The sequence below is a fragment of the Gorilla gorilla genome, chromosome 10, assembly GCF_029281585.2.
Source record: "Gorilla gorilla gorilla isolate KB3781 chromosome 10, NHGRI_mGorGor1-v2.1_pri, whole genome shotgun sequence".
NCBI lineage: Eukaryota > Metazoa > Chordata > Mammalia > Primates > Hominidae > Gorilla > Gorilla gorilla.
This window is the reverse complement of record NC_073234.2, coordinates 101,156,634-101,176,596: the sequence shown is the minus strand read 5'-3', so window position 1 is coordinate 101,176,596 and position 19,963 is coordinate 101,156,634. Positions and strand designations below refer to the sequence as shown.

Here is a 19,963-nt window from a genome sequence, read left to right as displayed (position 1 = left end):
TCTCTCGGCCAGGCGCGGTGGCTCACGTCTGTAATCCCAGCACTTTGGGAGGCCGAGACGGGTGGATCACAAGGTCAGGAGATCGAGACCATCCTGGCTAACATGGTGAAACCCCGTCTGTACTAAAAATACAAAAAAAAATTAGCCGGGCATGGTGGCAGGTGCCTGTAGTCCCAGCTACTGGAGAGTCTGAGGCAGGAGAATGGCGTGAACCCGGGAAGCGGAGCTTGCAGTGAGCTGAGATCGCACCACTGCACTCCAGCCTGGGCGACAGAAAAAAATGCCTCTCTCATTAAGGGTAAAAATCTAGAAAGCATATTAATGTTAAACCATCTTTCTGAGTTTACACAGGCAATGACAGAAATATAATGTGCTTTTGTTTTTCTTTCAGATCTCCAACTAAAGACATGGATTCAGAAGAGAAGGAAATTGTGGTTTGGGTTTGCCAGGAAGAGAAGATTGTCTGTGGGTTGACTAAACGCACCACCTCAGCTGATGTCATCCAGGCTTTGCTTGAGGAACATGAGGCTACGTTTGGAGAGAAACGATTTCTTCTGGGGAAGCCCAGTGATTACTGCATCATAGAGAAGTGGAGAGGCTCCGAAAGGGTTCTTCCTCCACTAACTAGAATCCTGAAGCTTTGGAAAGCGTGGGGAGATGAGCAGCCCAATATGCAATTTGTTTTGGTTAAAGCAGATGCTTTTCTTCCAGTTCCTTTGTGGCGGACAGCTGAAGCCAAATTAGTGCAAAACACAGAAAAGTTGTGGGAGCTCAGCCCAGCAAACTACATGAAGACTTTACCACCAGATAAACAAAAAAGAATAGTCAGAAAAACTTTCCGGAAACTGGCTAAAATTAAGCAGGACACAGTTTCTCATGATCGAGATAATATGGAGACATTAGTTCATCTGATCATTTCCCAGGACCATACTATTCATCAGCAAGTCAAGAGAATGAAAGAGCTGGATCTGGAAATTGAAAAGTGTGAAGCTAAGTTCCATCTTGATCGAGTAGAAAATGATGGAGAAAACTATGTTCAGGATGCATATTTAATGCCCAGTTTCAGTGAAGTTGAGCAAAATCTAGACTTGCAGTATGAGGAAAACCAGACTCTGGAGGACCTGAGCGAAAGTGATGGAATTGAACAGCTGGAAGAACGACTAAAATATTATCGAATACTCATTGATAAGCTCTCTGCTGAAATAGAAAAAGAGGTAAAAAGTGTTTGCATTGATATAAATGAAGATGCGGAAGGGGAAGCTGCAAGTGAACTGGAAAGCTCTAATTTAGAGAGTGTTAAGTGTGATTTGGAGAAAAGCATGAAAGCTGGTTTGAAAATTCACTCTCATTTGAGTGGCATCCAGAAAGAGATTAAATACAGTGACTCATTGCTTCAGATGAAAGCAAAAGAATATGAACTCCTGGCCAAGGAATTCAATTCACTTCACATTAGCAACAAAGATGGGTGTCAGTTAAAGGAAAACAGAGCGAAGGAATCTGAGGTTCCCAGTAGCAATGCGGAGATTCCTCCCTTTACTCAAAGAGTATTTAGCAATTACACAAATGACACAGACTCGGACACTGGTATCAGTTCTAACCACAGTCAGGACTCCGAAACAACCGTAGGAGATGTGGTGCTGTTGTCAACATAGTTCCAATGGCTCCTTTCTGACCTGCTTTCATGTTTTAATGTTTGTTTAATTTAATAGGAAACCTCATTTTAAATATAACACTGAAAAAAATGTAAATCATATTGTAGTATTCAATAGTTAATAAAAACTAGAGAAATGTGTTGTTTCTGATGTGAAATTTCCAAAGGAACTTTAATTATTGCAAGTTCAAGCAATGAACTATTTATCACGAATACAGCACAAATAGCTTGTTGTTGTAGAACACAGAAATAATTTGATGGGAATCATATGATAATCTTCCTTAGCGTCTGTGGAAAACGATTTACATAAACTTTAAAAGCAATCCTCAATATTAGACAGTCCAAATATTCAAACATGAAGAAGTAGAATTAAAATGTGCTGTAATATATATTTTTCCAACACTGTATAGTTGGAATTTTTAAATCTGTAAAGTATGTGGGAGCTACTGTGTTGTAACTGCATTAATTCAAAGTTTGGTTCTTTTAACTGATCCTTGATAATACAACGTATCATGTATATCACTTCCTGAACCCTTCTACCTGTTGAGGCCTATGAAACAGGCTGCTGTTGGGACATGTATAAATACTGGCAGGGAATCAGACATGTATAGGGTATAGATGAGGCAGGGCCAAGTGCTGCGTACAAGCAGCAACTTTTATAAAGAAGCCTAAATTTATTAAGAGCTATGTATGGGTGTTTGCTATCTGGCAATTCAGATCTCCTGACCAAACCCATGTTTATTCACTGAGTGAGGTATAGTGTGGGTTACAAAGAAAATCAGTCATAGTGTTATTCGTTTATGTCCTATCTACAAAAGTTGCAGTGATGGAATTTGGAACCCTTCTGTGGATAAAATAGAATCTGCTATAATTATTAGCATTTTGTCTCTGAACCTACAGAGAGGAGACCACATGGACAAAAGACTTATTCTGCTATGCTATAACTCAGACTGTCTTATTTCTTCATCTAAAGTGCTTAAAAAAAACTTAGTTCCTAAAAACGTACTAGCAAAATCCCAAACACACTAGTAAGAATCCAAGAAATTGAAGGGATTATTTAGGTCTTATCTTGATTGACAATCATTATTATGGCCTACTATGCTTGTGTTTTAATTAGAAATGTGCTTTCTTCTCTCTCCCTTCTTTGCTTACTTTCTTCTTATTTGCCTTCCTGTCTGCCTTACTTCCTCTCTTTTCCTGCCTTCTTCTCTCCTTCTCCCATCTTCTGTTTTTCCTTTGCTTCCTTCCTGCCAATGAACACATGATGCAATCATAATGAAATAATTATTTTTTATTGTACTGTTAACTGAATACTGCTGCAGTTTATTTTTATTTAGCTGATATCTTTCCTGTGTGTCACTGCACATGTAAGTAGAAATATTATTTTACTTAGTTTTAATATGTGGACATTGGTTAAGGGTCCCAATCCTTCTCATTTCTTCTCTTTTATTCTTTTGCATACTTTTAGTGCAGGTTTTAACTCAGTTTTCTTATTGTTTTACTTTCAAAATTTGAAAAGTATTTAATTTTTTAAAGCAACTTTATTGTTAACTCATTTAAAAAAATATATTGTTCCTTAAATTTTCTTAACATATTTGTTTGTTCCTGCCTTCTCCTGTCTTTTAACTCATCTTTGGGAAGACATTTAGAATTTTCTGATTGTTTCAGTTTCGTGAGCATTTATACTATCATTTCTTGTACCAAAATAGATATTTTCAGGTCTTATTTCAAGTTGGCTGGTAAGAAAAATAGAAATTTCCATTCTATGGAAAAATACAGTGATAAAGAGTAATAATTCTGACATCGGTTACATTTTTTTAAAAAAGATAAAATTGAATAGTCATCTGTGAAAGGAAAGTTCACCTGCCTAAGAGTCCATAAAATTATTCAACAATATAAGCCACTGACATATTCATTGTTCACTAATGGGGATCAAATTCAGAAGATCATCATAAATGATAAACCAATTGTATCATTTTCCTACAGTGGAAGTCATCTCTTTGAATTATTCTTATCTTTAGTGAGAAAATAATGAAAGAACATGCTTATCTATTTGACTAATTATCTGAATTCAAAAGAGGTTCTGATAAGAAGTAGGCCTGGAGAGATAATTTCATCTTAGAGACTTTGAATTAACTTCTGCTTTTATACAGTTAAGCACAGTAATGCATTTAAGGCTCAATTCTTCTACATTTTACAGTAAATAATGTTTGTAAGTCTCAGAAAGCAGTATCATTGCTTTTTAAATTCATTTCAGAATTTCCATTTGCTCATTAGTACAAATGTATTTGTGCTTTTGATCATTACAATCATTAAGTTTTAATCCTTCATCAGCTACCATGGTGAACCTCTTAATTTACAGTTACATGTTAATATATTAACACAAATAGAAGTACTGAAATACAATGCGCTCATGTCTGGATACTGAACTATTTGTTACTAAATTAAGTGAGAATTTGAATTATAAGTATAGAACTTGATAGAAAGTGTAATGTTATTATCTATAGAAACGTTAAAGTATAAATTCTTGGGTAACCTGACAGGTTAACTATGAAATTGCTATATGCAGCTAGAAGAAACAAACCAAAGCTGACTATTCTTAATTTCTGTAACAGGACCTAGATTCATCCTTGTTCATCCTTCCACTTGGAATTCTCCTTTATCTCCTTCTGCAATGCTCTGAAATCTTACCCTTTCCACAGTCTTTTTAATGTGCTAGCTGTTCTATGATATACGTTTGTTCCATTCAATTAGTTGGAATCTCATCTCTGAACCCAGAAATATTTTAGAGGTACCTCTCATAAGAAGCATTTTTATTCTGGCTTACGCTATATATAGTTATGCACTTACCTAATTCCCCTCCTTCAATGAATTCTTTTTTTTTGTTTCTTGAGACGGAGTCTCACGTTGTCTCCCAGGCTGGAGTGCAGTGGCGCGATCTTGGCTCACTGAAAGCTCCGCCTCCCGGGTTCACGCCATTCTCCTGCCTCAGCCTCCCGAGTAGCTGGGACTACAGGCGCCCGCCACCACGCCAGGCTAATTTTTTTGTATTTTTTTAGTAGAGACGGGGTTTCACCGTGTTAGCCAGGATGGTCTCGATGTCCTGACCTTGTGATCCACCCGTCTCGGCCTCCCAAAGTGCTGGGATTACAGGCGTGAGCCACCGTGCCCGGCCAATGAATTCTTATTAAATTACTTTATCATCTGTCTTGTTAGCCTTACTCTTTCCTATTAACTTCTTTGCCCCCTGCTCCCTTTTTGAATTGAGTGGCTAAATTTTAAAGGTTTGTAACTTTTTGTGCGTGTGTGTGTGTGTGTGTTTTATAGATGGTAAATGATGCTTGTACATTTTGTACATGAATGAATACGTATTTTAGCAGACTTAAAACATTAACAGTAATTGACTTTATACATTTTGGGAAAGAAAAATTAAATCTTCATGCTACTATGATTTTTTAAAATGTGGCATCAATGTTTATTTTTAATAATAGTATTACTGACTTAATAAAGCCCAAATGTTGTATCTTTTAGCTGATTTAATGGTTATATTATAGAATTTTTTATTTCATTGTGTGCTTATGAGAAAAAACATATTTTAGAGTTGGGTTTTAAATGGTAGACACAGAAAGTAACTTTAAAATATCCTAAATAAAATATCTATTTCATTTTTCTTCTTAAGTAAAATGACAACACCTCATTAGTGTGTAGAAGCTATTCTAATCCATTAAAATTTTATTTTTATATTTATTTAAATATCTACTGTACATGACAAAATATATTTCTGTGGCTGACTTTTATAATTATTTTCCAAGTAGACATAATCTATTTAAAACATATTTTTCTAGTGACAAAGAAATACATTTTATCCTGATATATAGTTTTTAAATACTAGGCTATTTCTTTTCATACTGCCTGATTGGTTTAATAAACATGATGTGACAAATATTAAGTATATATCATTTTATCATGTTGTAACTGATCCAAAATAATAAAAGAAATAATTATACCTTTCTTGTGATATTGTTTTGGGTGGTCTTTTATTTGGCTATATTAAAAATAAATCTTCTTTCAGGTTGAATTATATAATTGCTATCCTTTTTTTTTTTTTGAGACAGAGTCTAGCTTTGTCACCCCAGGCTGGAGTGCAGTGGTGCGATCTCGGCTCACTGCAACCTCTGCCCCCGGGGTTGGGTTCAAGCAATTGTCGAGTCTCAGCCTCCCGAGTAGCTGAGGCTACAGGCACCCACTACCACGCTTGGTAATTTCTTTTGTATTTTAGTAGAGACGGGCTTTCACCATGTTGCCCAAGATGGTCTCGAACTCCTGAGCTCAGGCAATTTGCCCCCTTGGCCTTCTAAACTGCTAGGATTACAGGCATGAGCCACCACACCTGACCATGAATTATATAATTGCTAATATAATGCACAATTTATTTTAAGATTAGTTATTTCATGAAAATGTAAATATATAGGAAGTAAGATTGAACAAAACTATTTATTAGGTTTTATACATATTTCTTCCAATTTATTGTGGAAGAATATGCAGACTCTTCCTCATATTTTTCTTACATAACTCCTTACGCATTCTGAGATGTGGTTATTCTGGAGATGGCCCTATATTGTTCATACAGAGATTCCTTACTGTGTTTGATAGCAGCAGGGAAACTCATTGTATCAATTATAATAATTTATTTAACTAATCCCCTCCTTATAGGCATTTGGATGTTTTCTGAAAATTTACTATTATAAACAAACGTCATTCTATCAATGCATTTCTGTAAGACTAGATTGCCAGATGTAGGAATATTGGCTTAAAGGGTAACAGAGGCATTTTCAAATTTAATAAACATTGACAATTGATCTTTATAAAAATTAATCTTTTACTACCCAAGTTGTTAATGTACTCTTCCCACCCACAGAGTATGCTATTTGTCTTTTAATTTATCTTAAAGCAAAAAATTAAGTTATATAGTTAAATGTATGGATAAGTAACTCATGAAGCGTTTTTTGGTCATTTTTAAACAGGCCTTCACACTGCATGATAAATAATTTTTAAAATAATTTTTGAAATAATTTCTCTGATGCTTCTTTAGAGTGAGTGCATTCACGCTTTAGTTGTAAACTTTCAACCATCTGAAATTAAGTTCGTTACATGCTTAAACTTAGGGAGATAATTGAATCTTGTTTAGGTAATTACAAGTTATTCCACATTATTTGCCAAATAACGTTGTGCCACTGTTTTTAAATACCCCCTTTATTGTGAACCGTATTCTGGTACATATTTTGAATCTATTTTTGGACTTTTTCTGCCATCCCATTGATTTGGCTGTGTATTCACGTTCAAGATCTACATAATTTGAATTATTGTGACTTTATAATCCTTTTAAGATTTGGTATATTTTAATTATTTATATATTCCTATTACTCGTGTTTGTTTTAAAAAATTTTCCTGTTCTTTATAAATTTTGCAATATTTATAATCATCTTGCACAGCTACAAAAATAGTCTGTTAGTATTTTAAATTGAGAGCGTGCTAAATTTATGTATGCATTTAGGGAAAACCGACTACTTTAATATTGAGACTTGTTGTCTGAGAGCCTTATGTGTTTCCTTTTGTTCAAGTCTTCAATTGTGTCCTTCAGCAGGATTTAAAACTTTATTCTCTTCTTGCACAAGCAACATAAGATTTATTCCTGAATTTCATACCTTTTGTGTTACTGTCATAAATTAGGTTTGTTTCTCCTTATTAAATTATTCAACTGATAATTATCTTCATCCAAGTTAAAATTTGGAAATTCCCTACTGATTGCTTGTTTTAAGCCCTCACTTCAGAACTATATATTATCCACTGAATTCAATAATTTCACTGAATATAGTGGATTAATAGTACATTAATTCTTTATAGTGCATTCATGCTTTAGTTTTAAACTTTCAACCACATATTCAAATGATTCTTGCTCTCATGCATGTAGACTTTCTTTCTTACATTATTTTGTATACCAGCAAAGTGAATTGAAAAAGTTAGGAAATTCTCTGAAATTTCAAACAAACAACTATCCTTACCCTAGAAAAACAAATTAATTGACTAACAAAATTAGCATCAAAACACATTTGAATGCAAAGAAGTCTAAGATTTTTACTAATTTGCATAGGATAGAATACCTAAATTTAACTAGTAATATGTGTAATGGCCATGACATAAATAAAAATAGAATGTCTAGTAATATTGTATCATTAGTCCACTTAGGAACTTTATGAGGCTACGAAATGAATGTTTGCATAAGAAAAATGCTTAACCTGCAGAGTTTCTCAGCTGTGGCATTATTGGCATTTTGGCAGGAGAGTTTTTTGTCTGTTAGACTCTCCCATTAACTGAAAAACATTTAGCACACCAGGATGCCTCCTACAAACTGGCAATGGTACCGTTATATACTGGGACAAGCAAAATTGTCTTCGTCTAACCCCTCCTCTCATCCCTAATGTTTCCAAGCATTCCCTAGAGGCTAGTATTGTCCTTGGTTGCAAATAACGAAGTCTTATGGGAGTTCAATTATTGTTATAATAAAATACCACTTATCTTTTAAAAATAAAATTAAAAAAAGAGTCAATGACATGAGCTTGTTCTATTAAGTACAAATGCACAGAACAATCTGCTTAAAATAAAGGAAGGAGGGCCCTTAGTAGATCAAGCCCAATAATAATTTACGAGACTGAGACATAAGCATAAAGATGGGAAACAATTTAGGTTTTTTCTTGAATGATGATTGACATCATCCTCATTTGCCAGGAATTCAACAGCCCAAGTTGATTTCAAAGTCTACAGAATCTTGTTAATATGCTTCCATAGGTATGGTGCTTCAGAAAGTGCTAATCAAATTATCAGATATTGAAACAGTTGTCTCAGCACAAGTATTCTATAATTTCTGCCAGGATGAAATAAAAGTTCCAAAAGACTCAATTTGGGAAGAATATTTTTCTTCAGTTTTGTTTAATTCATACCTATAGGGGTAGTTAATGATAAATTAAAACACTAATTATTATTCTGAGATGAGAAAATGTTGCTTACAAGTTACTACTTAAAAATTCAAGCATCGGCCAAACAGAAGAGAAAAAGACTAGAGGTTAGAGAACAAGTAGCAGTCATAAATACTAAATACATCTATAAGGCCAGGTGTTGTGGTTCACACCTGTAATCCCAGTGCTTTGGGAGTCTGAGGCAGGAGGATTGCTTGAGGCCAGGGGTTTGAGACCAGCCAGGCCAGCATAGAGAGACCCTGTCTCTACAAAACAAACAAAAAATCAAGACTAAATATGTCTATAATGACTCTGGTCTGTAAGTATCAGAATTTTAGGTATTTAGTTCTCATTTTCTCAGCATTGTTAGAGTTTATGCATTTCTGTCATGTAACAGCCCCACCATTCCTATTATTGAAGAACTTTCCATTTGAAAATAAAGTGAATGAAATGGCCTTCCTTGATAAGTAAACCCCTAGATTTACTTACGGCAATTGGTGTAACATATTGGAAAATAATTTGGAAATAATACTATAGATCAACAATTCACAGCTTTCAATCAGCATTCCTACAATTCATAATAAGTAGAGGGAAAATATTCCAAAATTTGTGAAAACATATATGCATGAAAGTATTTGTCTTAGCTTTATGCATAACAGCAAATTAAAATCCTGATAATACAGGAAGTGTTAAGTAAGTTCTCGGGTATTATTAGAGTAAGTTCAGATTACTGAAATTTATAAATATTAATATTTCTCATTATAAGAATACAATAGTAAAATCTAGTTTAAAAGGAATTATTTCACAAATGTCTGTAAATAAACTATGTTAAAAATAAAAACTGCATACCTAAAAGCAAATCCATATGAAATTGGAAATGCAAAATTTTTCTGCAAGTTTTTGTTTTAACTTGATGATTTTAGGGATGACCTATTTCTGACTATAAATATATTTCAAAATACAGGATCTTTATAATTTAAAAACTTTAAAGGTGTTTCCTATATATAATATCCTTCTAACTTTCTTGTTTCTTTGCTGAGGCTCTTTAAAGGCTTTTTTGAACATCAAACAGCTGCAGCGTAATGGGTAATGTCAAAGTCAACTAACTGAGAACTGGAAACCTGAAGGCTGTAAACAATTTGAATTCTAGGATGTCAGATTCCAACCTAGAAAATAATTTAAAATAAAAAAATTAAAAAGCTAAAATTAGATAACCTTTAAGGTTTTCAACTTGGTCAAATTATATTGAATAATTCCTTCAATAGATTTGGTACATGCACAACAAATATTAGGTGTTTATTTATTGCACATGGCTCTATTTATTTTATTTTATTCTTTATAGAACCACCTTAAGAAGAGGTTAAAGTAGCCTAGTAATTGAAAAAGGAGGGAGTTAAAACTCAAAACTCTGCTTCTCCTGATATGTTCACTCTTATCTCTCATTTCTTTCCAGATTAGTTAGGGTGGGGCTGTAGGGTTGTTATTATTGGCCATGATAGACAAAAGAGTCATGATTATGTTAGCTAAACAATGTATGGCTAGGGAAAAAAGAATATCATTTGTGTTTCCAGAGCAGAAAAAGCTATTCTGTAAATAGAGGTGGAGAGAATAGTAACTTGTATTATTTATTTTAATATCTCTAGTGTCCAACAGAGATTAGAACCTAATATTTGCCAATACATGTTAATAAAATTAGATATGTAACAAAAGGGCAAGCATAGTGCCTGGAACTTTATAGTTATTCTATAAATGTTAACTCTTATTATTGTAAGTAATGAAAGAAAAGTTAAATGTCTAGTACGGGTAAAATATTGCTTACATACTTTATTTGAAATGAACACCACTTCCTCTCTTTCCTGTTTCCATCACTCAGGGCAAATACTTTGGTACTTATACAGATATAAAATCAAGGTATGGTTTTTCGACTTCAAATACTATTTTTGAAGTTTTAAAATTTATTCTAGGCTGGGAGCAGTGGCTCACGCCTGTAATCTCAGCATCTTAGGAGGCTGACGCAGGCAGATGACGAGGTCAGGAGTTCCAGACCATTCTGGCGAATATGGTGAAACCCTGTCTCTACTAAAAAAAAAAAAAATACAAACATTAGCTAGGCTTGGTGGCACGCGCCTGTAGTCCCAGCTACTCTGGAGCCTGAGGCAGAAGAATCGCTTGAACCCAGGAGACGGAGGTTGCAGTGAGCTGAGATCGCACCACTGCACTCCAGCCTGGGCGACAGAGTGAGATTTCATCTCAACAACAACAACAAAAAATTATTCTAAGTAGCATTTGTCATATCCCAGACAAGGGAACAGAAAAGTTTTATACATTTTCAGTACTGAAGCTAAGATTTTGAAATATTTGTTAGTATCCTGTGAAATTTGCAAGTCACTGTTCTCAAGTAAGTTCAGGTGCATGGCATGGTGATTGGTAATAATTGTTTTGCTTTCCAAGTACAAATCTTATCACAAAACCTCTAAATTACCTTAGACGGAAAGAGCCCGAAGATGGATATCAAAGCTACATATCCCTCTTTTAGCATCCACGCATACCACCCCACTCCTGAAGTAATCATCCAAAAAATTATAAAATACCAAAATGTCAAATAATGTGAGGAACGGCAGTTTCACAAAGGATGAGGGTGGTAATGGTAACTGGGATTTATCATTCAAAAGTAAGACAGACTAAGGAGGAAAATATCCTGAGCTGGAGATTTAAATTTAGGTCAAGCCAAGTCATGAGTCTTTTGGAGGTAATTCCCAAACCTGTTTCCACAACAAACTCACAAAGAGTACTTGTTAAAAATGCAGATTCCTGAACTTCACCCTGGTGAATTTGATTGAGGTGGTCTGGATTGCAGCCCTAACTTTTGTGATTTTAAATATCTAGCCAAATGATTCTAAAGAAATGGCATTAGAGTGTGGTTTATTAACTCACAGCAGAGCTGATGACTAAACACTTTACCAAGCTAAATGAAGGGATGTGGAAAGAAGCATTCCTAAAGTGATGCATAGAGCTCATTGACTTGGAAGAAACATAAAAAGCACTAGGTCCCAAGCCAAGGGTAATTGGGAAACAGAAATGTATTAAAGGGCTGATCCGGAGACTACAGGTGCCCAAAGGTTATTGTCTCTTTTTCAAATAGTGCCTAATCTAAGATGAAAGTGATGGAATAAATTAGACCATTGTGGGAACTCCTGCTATCATATAAGTACTGCAGATATTTTTTATGTGTCTTACACTATTTTCCTCAAATATGACATTAACAGGGCTTGTATATTAGTTAATTGTCCAAAAGTGTCGTTTTTCTTGGCTCAAATTAAAAGTAATTTATTCTACAAAATAATTAAGACAAGTCTCCTTTAAGAAGCCGGACATATTTGGTTCAAATGTGGGTTCAAGCCCTAGTTACTTGCATGATTTTAATCAAATTATTCAACTATTCTGTTCATGAAGTTCTTCAACTGGAAAATTGTGATAATAATAATGCCTAACTTTTTGGAATGCTTTAAAGATAGGAGATGTAGCATGAAAAATACTCAGCATCTCACCTTGTATAGAGTAGACTCTTATTATTATAGCAACCATTATTAGTCCAATATTTTCTTGATTTTATAATGAAGGATGCATCACTATACATATGTCAAAAATATGTAAGTGCCCATCGGTTTGAACAGTAGGTTTTGCTGCAGTTTCTGCTCTTAGCTCTTGGGGATTATTTATAGGGTAACTATCTGTTCATTCTACTGTTATTTCATTTGAGTATTTATGCAACTTTCACTCCATCATAAAAGTTTATTTAATATATTTTACTACAGTCCATCAATGAAATAAAAATTTGTATGTGGATAGGAAGAGAACAAAAACAGAGCTATGAGATCAGCTATAACACAAGCATTATAAGCAATGTATGTGTTCTTCCTTGAAGGATGACCACATTTATACTTAATTTGGGGCAATAGCCAAAAGTTTTCTAATACGTGATAAGACAGATAAAGTTGCACTGTATATGGTCATTGAAAAGATTTTCTATTCACAAAACAGGCTGAGCAATTAAAGGCAGTAGAAACATCCAAGTACCCCAGAATAGACCACAGAATTTTCCTTTTTTTTTTTTTTTTTTTTTTGAGACGGAGTCTCGCTCTGTCACCCAGGCTGGAGTGCAGTGGTGGTGCAATCTCGGCTCACTGCAAGCTCCACCTCCCAGGTTCACGCCATTCTCCTGCCTCAGCCTCTCGAGTAGCTGGGACTACAGGCGCCCGCCACCACGCCAGGCTAATTGTTTTGTATTTTTAGTAGAGACGGGGTTTCACCGTGTTAGCCAGGATGGTCTCGATCTCCTGACCTCGTGATCCGCCCGTCTCGGCCTCCCAAAGTGCTGGGATTACAGGCATGAGCCACTGCGCCCAGCCAGACCACAGAATTTTCAAAGTTAAGAGAGGTTGATGTAACTTATGTATTATAAAGACTATCGCTCAGGTATCAAATGACAATTTGTCAAAAAAAAAATCTGCTTTATTTTCAGAAAAAAATCATTTTTCCAGTAATGCTTAATTATGTTGAGGAATCAAGTTATGGCCAAGGAGAATTGCAGATTGTTATATTCCATGTTTTTCTCAAAATAAAGAAATAAAGGTCGTAAATATTTGTTATGAAAACCAATATTTTATATGCATATGAATTAATCATAATTCTCAATGCTTAAAAGTAATATAGAACAACTTATAAATTCTTAATGAGAACACTTAGACTTAAATTGCTAATATAACATAGAAAAAAAGGCACACGATTGTTGGCTAAAAATACTACAGCATGTATTTCTTTTATTCTTCAAAAACTGTTTTTAGAAAAACTGTATTATTTTAAGTATAGTACAGATATCTTATTATTAAACACATATTTTATAATAGATAACATCAAGAGTGTCACATCAAAACTTCAATTTCCAAAAAACGCAACAGATTGTAACAAAAAAATTATTGTGTAAATCTATCAATCAGGAAAAAATGTAAATTGCTATACAAAGGAAAACTTGCTACGGCAAGTGTAAAAATTTATCTCAGTGGTTTGTGTTCTTTTGTCTTGGTACTCTGTGTAAGTAATTATTTTTGTTTATTTGAAAAAAATTGCTTAAGAAACCACAGTGGAGTAGAGGATTCAAATTTTAACAAAGGGATGTAAAATTAAAAAAAAGTGATCAAAAATGAAAAATAACCCTGCAATATTGAGTTCTGAGACATATAAAGTGATAGTAAGCAGGTGGCTCCTGGTGAGAAGTTAGCAATCGATTTTGAGGTTTATTGATTTGCATATGTTGAATCAGCCTTGCATCCCAGGAATGAAGCCCACTTGTTCATGGTAGATAAGCTTTTTGATGTGCTGCTGGATTCGGTTTGCCAGTATTTTGTTGAGGATTTTTGCAATGATGTTCATCAGGGATATTGGTCTAAAATTCTCTTTTTTTTAGTTGTGTCTCTGCCAGACTTTGGTATCAGGATGATGCTGGCCTCATAAAATGAGTTAGGGAGGATTCCCTCTTTTTCTATTGATTGGAATAGTTTCAGAAGAAATGGTACCAACTCCTCCTTGTACCTCTGGTAGAACTCGGCTGTGAATCCTTCTGGTCCTGGACTTTTTTTGGTTTGTAAGCTATTAAATATTGCCTCAATTTCAGAGCCTGTTATTGGTCTATTCAGAGATTCAACTTCTTCCTGGTTTAGTCTTGGGAGAGTGTATGTGTCGAGGAATTTATCCATTTCTTCTAGATTTTCTAGTTTATTTGCATAGAGGTGTTTATAGTATTCTCTGCTGGTAGTTTTTATTTCTGTGGGATCGGTGGTGATATCCCCTTTATCATTTTTTATTGCATCTATTTGATTCTTCTCTCTTTTTTTCTTTATTAGTCTTGCTAGTGGTCTATCAATTTTGTTGATCTTTTCAAAAAACCAGCTCCTGGATTCATTGATTTTTTGAAGCATTTTTTGTGTCTCTATCTCCTTCAGTTCTGGTCTGATCTTAAGTTATTTCTTGCCTTCTACTAGCTTTTGAATGTGTTTGTTCTTGCTTCTCTAGTTCTTTTCATTGTGATGCTAGGGTGTCAGTTTTAGGTCTTTCCTGCTTTCTCTTGTGGGCATTTAGTGCTGTAAACTTCCCTCTACACACTGCTTTAAATGTGTCCCTGAGATTCTGGTATGTGGTGTCTTTGTTCTCGTTGGTTTCAAAAAACATCTTTATTTCTGCCTTCATTTCGTTATGTACCCAGTAGTCATTCAGGAGCAGGTTGTTCTGTTTCCATGTAGTTGAGCGGTTTTGAGTGAGTTTCTTAATCCTGAGTTCTAGTTTGTTTGCACTGTGGTCTGACAGTTTGTTATAATTTCTGTTCTTTTACATTTGCTGAGGAGAGCTTTACTTCCAACTATGTGGTCAATTTTGCAATAAGTGTGATGTGGTGCCAAGAAGAATGTATATTCTGTTGATTTGGGGTGGAGAGTTCTGTAGATGTCTATTAGGTCTGCTTGGTGCAGAGCTGAGTTTAATTCCTGGATATCCTTGTTAACTTTCTGTCTTGTTGATCTGTCTAATGTTGACAGTGGGGTGTTAAAGTCTCCCGTTATTATTGTGTGGGAGTCTAAGTCTCTTTGTAGGTCTCTAAGGACTTGCTTTATGAATCTGGGTGCTCCTGTATTGGGTGCATATATATTTAGGATAGTTAGCTCTTCTTGTTGAATTGATCCCTTTACCATTATGTAATGGCCTTCTTTGTCTTTTTTGATCTTTGTTGGTTTAAAGTCTGTTTTATCAGAGACTAGGATTGCAACCCCTGCCTTTTTTGGTTTTCCATTTGCTTAGTAGATCTTCCTCCATCTCTTTATTCTGAGCCTATGTGTGTCTCTGCATGTGAGATGGGTCTCCTCAATACAGCACACTAATGGGTCTTGACTCTTTATCCAATTGGCCAGTCTGTGTCTTTTAATTGGAGCATTTAGCCCATTTACATTTAAGGTTAATATTGTTATGTGTGAATTTGATCCTGTCATTATGATGTTAGCTGGTTATTTTGCTCATTGGTTGATGCAGTTTCTTCCTAGCATCAATGGTCTTTACAATTTGGCATGTTTTTGCAGTGGCTAGTACCAGTTTTTCCTTTCCATGTTTAGTGCTTCCTTCAGGAGCTCTTGTAGGGCAGGCTTGGTGGTGACAAAATGTTTCAGCATTTGCTTGTCTGTAAAGCATTTTATTTCTCCTTCACTTATTTAGCTTAGTTTGGCTGGATATGAAATTCGGGGCTGAAAATTCTTTTCTTTAAGAATGTTGAATATTGGCCCCCACTCTCTTTTGGCTTGTAGAGTTTCTGCCGAGAGATCCACTGTTAGTCTGATGGGCTTCCCTTTGTGGGTAACCCGACCTTTCTCTCTGGCTGCCCTTAACATTTTTTCCTTCATTTCAACTTTGGTGAATCTGACAATTACGTGTCTTGGAGTTGCTCTTCTTGAGGAGTATCTTTGTGGTGTTCTCTGTATTTCCTGAATTTGAATGTTGGCCTGCCTTGATAGGTTGGGGAAGTTCTCCTGGATAATATCCTGCAGAGTGTTTTCCAACTTGGTTCCATTCTCCCCATCACTTTCAGGTACACCAATCAGACGTAGATTTGGTCTTTTCACATAGTCCCATATTTCTTGGAGCCTTTGATCATTTCTTTGTACTCTTTTTTTCTCTAAACTTCTCTTCTCACTTCATTTCATTCATTTGATCTTCAATCACTGATACCCTTACTTCCAGTTGATCAAATTGGCTACTGAAGCTTGTGCATTCATCACGTAGCTCTCATGCCATAGTTTTCAGCTCCATCAGGTCATTTAAGGACTTCTCTACACTAGTTATTCCAATTAGCCATTCGTCTAATCTTTTTTCACGGTTTTTATCTTCTTTGCAATGGGTTCGAACTTCCTCCTTTAGCTCGGAGAAGTTTGATTGTCTGAAGCCTTCTTCTCTCAACTCGTCAAAGTCATTCTCCTTACAGCTTTGTTCCATTGTTGGTGAGGAGCTTCGTTCCTTTGGAGGGGGAGAGGCACTCTGATTGTTAGAATTTTCATTTTTCTGCTCTGTTTTTTCCCCATCTTTGTGGTTTTATCTACCTTTGGTCTTTGATGATGGTGACATACAGATGGGGTTTTAGTGTGGATGCTGTTTCTGTTTGTTAGTTTTCCTTCTAACAATCAGGACCCTCAGCTGTTGGAGTTTGCTGGAGGTCCACCCCAGATCCTGTTTGCCTGGGTATCAGCAGCAGAGGCTGCAGAACAGCGAATATTGGTGAACAGCAAATGTTGCTGCCTGATCATTCCTCTGGAAGTTTCGTCTCAGAGGAGTACCTGGCCATGTGAGGTGTCAGTCTGCCTCTACTGGGGGGTGCCTCCCAGTTAGGCTACTCGGGGGTCAGTGACCCACTTGAGGAGGCAGTCAGTCCATTCTCAGGTCTCAAACTCCATGCTGGGAGAACCACTACTCGCTTCAAAGCTAATAGACAGGGAAATTTAAGTCTGCAGAGGTTTCTGCTGCCTTTTGTTTGGCTATGCCCTGCCCCCAGAGGTGGAGTCTACAGAGGCAGGCAGGCCTCCTTGAGCTGCAGTGGGCTCCACCCAGTTTGAGCTTTCTGGCGGCTTTGTTTACCCACTCAAGCCTCAGCAATGGCGGGCGCCCCTCCCCCAGCCTCGCTGCTGCCTTGCAGTTTGATCTCAGACTGCTGTGCTAGCAACGAGTGGGGCTCCGTGGGCATGGGAACCTCTTAGCCATGCGCGGGATATAATCTCTTGGTGTTTATGTCTCTGGGTGTTAATCCTGCGCCTGCTGTTAATCTCCAGGCACGGGATATAATCTCCTGGTTAGCCGTTTGCTAAGACCATTGGAAAAGCACAGCGTTAGGGTGGGAGTGACCCGATTTTCCAGGTGCTGTCTGTCTCGGCTTTGCTTGGCTAGGAAAGGGAATTCCCTGACCCCTTGCACTTCCAGGGTGAGGTGATGCCTCGCCCTGCTTCGGCTCACGCTTGGTGCGCTGCACCCACTGTCCTACACCCGCTGTCCAACAAGCCCCAGTAAGATGAACCCAGTACCTCAGTTGGAAATGCAGAAATCACCTGTCTTCTGCCTCACTCATGCTGGGAGCTTTAGACTGGAGCTGTTCCTATTCGGCCATCTTGGAACCTCCTAAAATGTCAATTTAACTTAACAAAAATCTCCCACCGTGATTTCTTAAAAACAAAAAATCTGATATAGAAAAAGAAATTTGGAGGTAAAAGATAGAAGCAGCAAATTTCCATTCCATTTGGTAATCATAGGAAATATTAGAATATTTATTACCTATAGCACATGAGAGGAGAGCTTCAAGTGGCTTTTATTTATATATCAAAAAGAAAGATAACTCCAGAGCCTGAAGAAGATGGAGGTAGTCAGATTATACAAATTTAAGCAAAACAGTTTTAAAAAGGATCAAATGGCACTTAAATTAAGATGCATTTTAGACATGGATTTTGACCTACTACATGGGGTGAGTTTCCAGAAATCTTGAGAAACATTTATAACATTTTTTAATATCTGTGAATAATCATCAATAACATTTAACCATCTTCCTCTAATATTACTTCACTTTAGTTAAGCTAGAGAGGAGGCAATTTATGACTGAACTTTGGCATGTAAGGAGTTACATTTTGAATATGGTACAGTTGGAAAGAGACTAGATCCTACCTTTATCTTAATGTATAATTTTAAAAGGATTATTTTAGCAATAAACATGTTGGATATACAAGTAATATATCATTCTTAGGTAGAAAATTACATGGCCATTATTTCACACACAAAATAATGAATTGCAATGACTGAGAATGAAGAATCCTCTAATTACTATAAAAATAAAAAATTATCTGCTTATTTTGAACTTAAAATCTTTCAGACTTTTCATACATACACAAAAAAGAAGACTCTCATATCTAATGAAGTTAAAGTATGTGATATGAGTTAAATATTCAAAGCCTGATGCAACGATGTGTCATTACAAACAGACTTAATAGCATTTTGTGAAGGTCTCTGTCACCATGGAAGCTCAGCTGAAACTGGCTCTGCAAGTTTTTGTCTCCACTTTATTGCACCTAATACCACCATTAGCTAGGCTCAGGGGTAGTCACTACTTTAAGCTTTACCCCACTACCTCAAATTTATAATTAGAGCCCATGCTTAATGTTCATCATTCCTCATAGATACAAATTAAATGAGGCTTGAAGAGTGTCTGCTTTGTCCATGCTAAGTGAGTAATGAGTTTTTATCCATAATGCCAAGGAAATTTTTCTAGATCGTTAGAACAAGAATACACAAGTCAGGAAAAGAAAACAAGAAAAAAAGATTGATGATAGCTTTCCTAAGCAATCAGTGCTCAATTGTCAAATATGTGAATCACCTGGCTGCTGCTTTCTCCTCATTTTGCCTGCATTTTGAGAGATTTAACAGTTAACTCTGTTAACCAGACATCAGTTATTCAAACTGGCCTTTTCAGAATCTCCTTAGACTCATTACCCTACCAACTACTCATATTCAATGTCTCCAAGACCTGTTAATTTTTGTCACGTATTTCTCAGAAATTCAATCTTTCTTTTATCAGAGTCTTTTTTAAGTTAGGTCTGGGAGGAATTTATAAGTTTATGTACTCCAAATCTATCACGTTCCAAGATCAAAAAGAATACCAGACAACTGAAGGTTTTTAGATAGTTCATAGGGAAATTATTACTAAAATTAAGACCTTTGAACTCTCAGAGTGCTTTTTTTCTTCTTCAAGTTGCCTCAAGGAAAGTGGATTCCTCACATTTCTCTGTTAATGCAATACTTACTGTCTTAATTCTGAAAAATAATACACTCAGCTTTAGCTAAATTATAACATTTTCCTTAATTATAATATTCTCTTTCTTAGAAAAAAACGCATAGAAAGTATCACATTGCCTAGGAAGAACTTGAGTCTGGAGTTTAATTCTCCTGTAACTCACACCAGGTATCCATAGAAACAACGAACGGACAGTTGCAATATCCGATTTATCTTTGTTCAATTATCTCTTCATGCTCAGTCACTAGAAAAATGCCTACAATTGACAAATGTTTAATGAACATTGATTGAATTCAAATTCATTAGTCATTTGACAACTAGCAGCACAATTAGAAGATCTGTATCTTTTCATCTATTTCAACAAACGGTTCACATTTTCCTGTGTATCTCCTATGGGAAAATACCAGTTATTTCCAAAGCAGCAAAAAAGAAATGGATATA

At 35.8% G+C, this 19,963-nt stretch overlaps 1 protein-coding gene across 3 annotated transcripts in view; it reads left to right on the top strand.

The window, feature by feature from the left end:
* The window catches only part of RASSF9 (Ras association domain family member 9), a 174,033-nt gene that overhangs the window by 30,521 nt on the left and 123,549 nt on the right, over window positions 1-19,963 (top strand). For 2 of the 3 annotated variants that reach the window (XR_010129376.1, XR_010129375.1), the window contains exon 2: window positions 392-3,018. Coding sequence is in view for 1 of the 3 variants with exons in the window: in XM_004053638.5 (XP_004053686.1) it covers window positions 392-1,652 (1,261 nt within the window). In the remaining 2 variants the exon portion in view is untranslated. Of the gene's footprint in view, window positions 1-391; window positions 5,663-19,963 lie in introns of those variants that run through there. The other variant, XM_004053638.5, reaches the window with a different exon arrangement.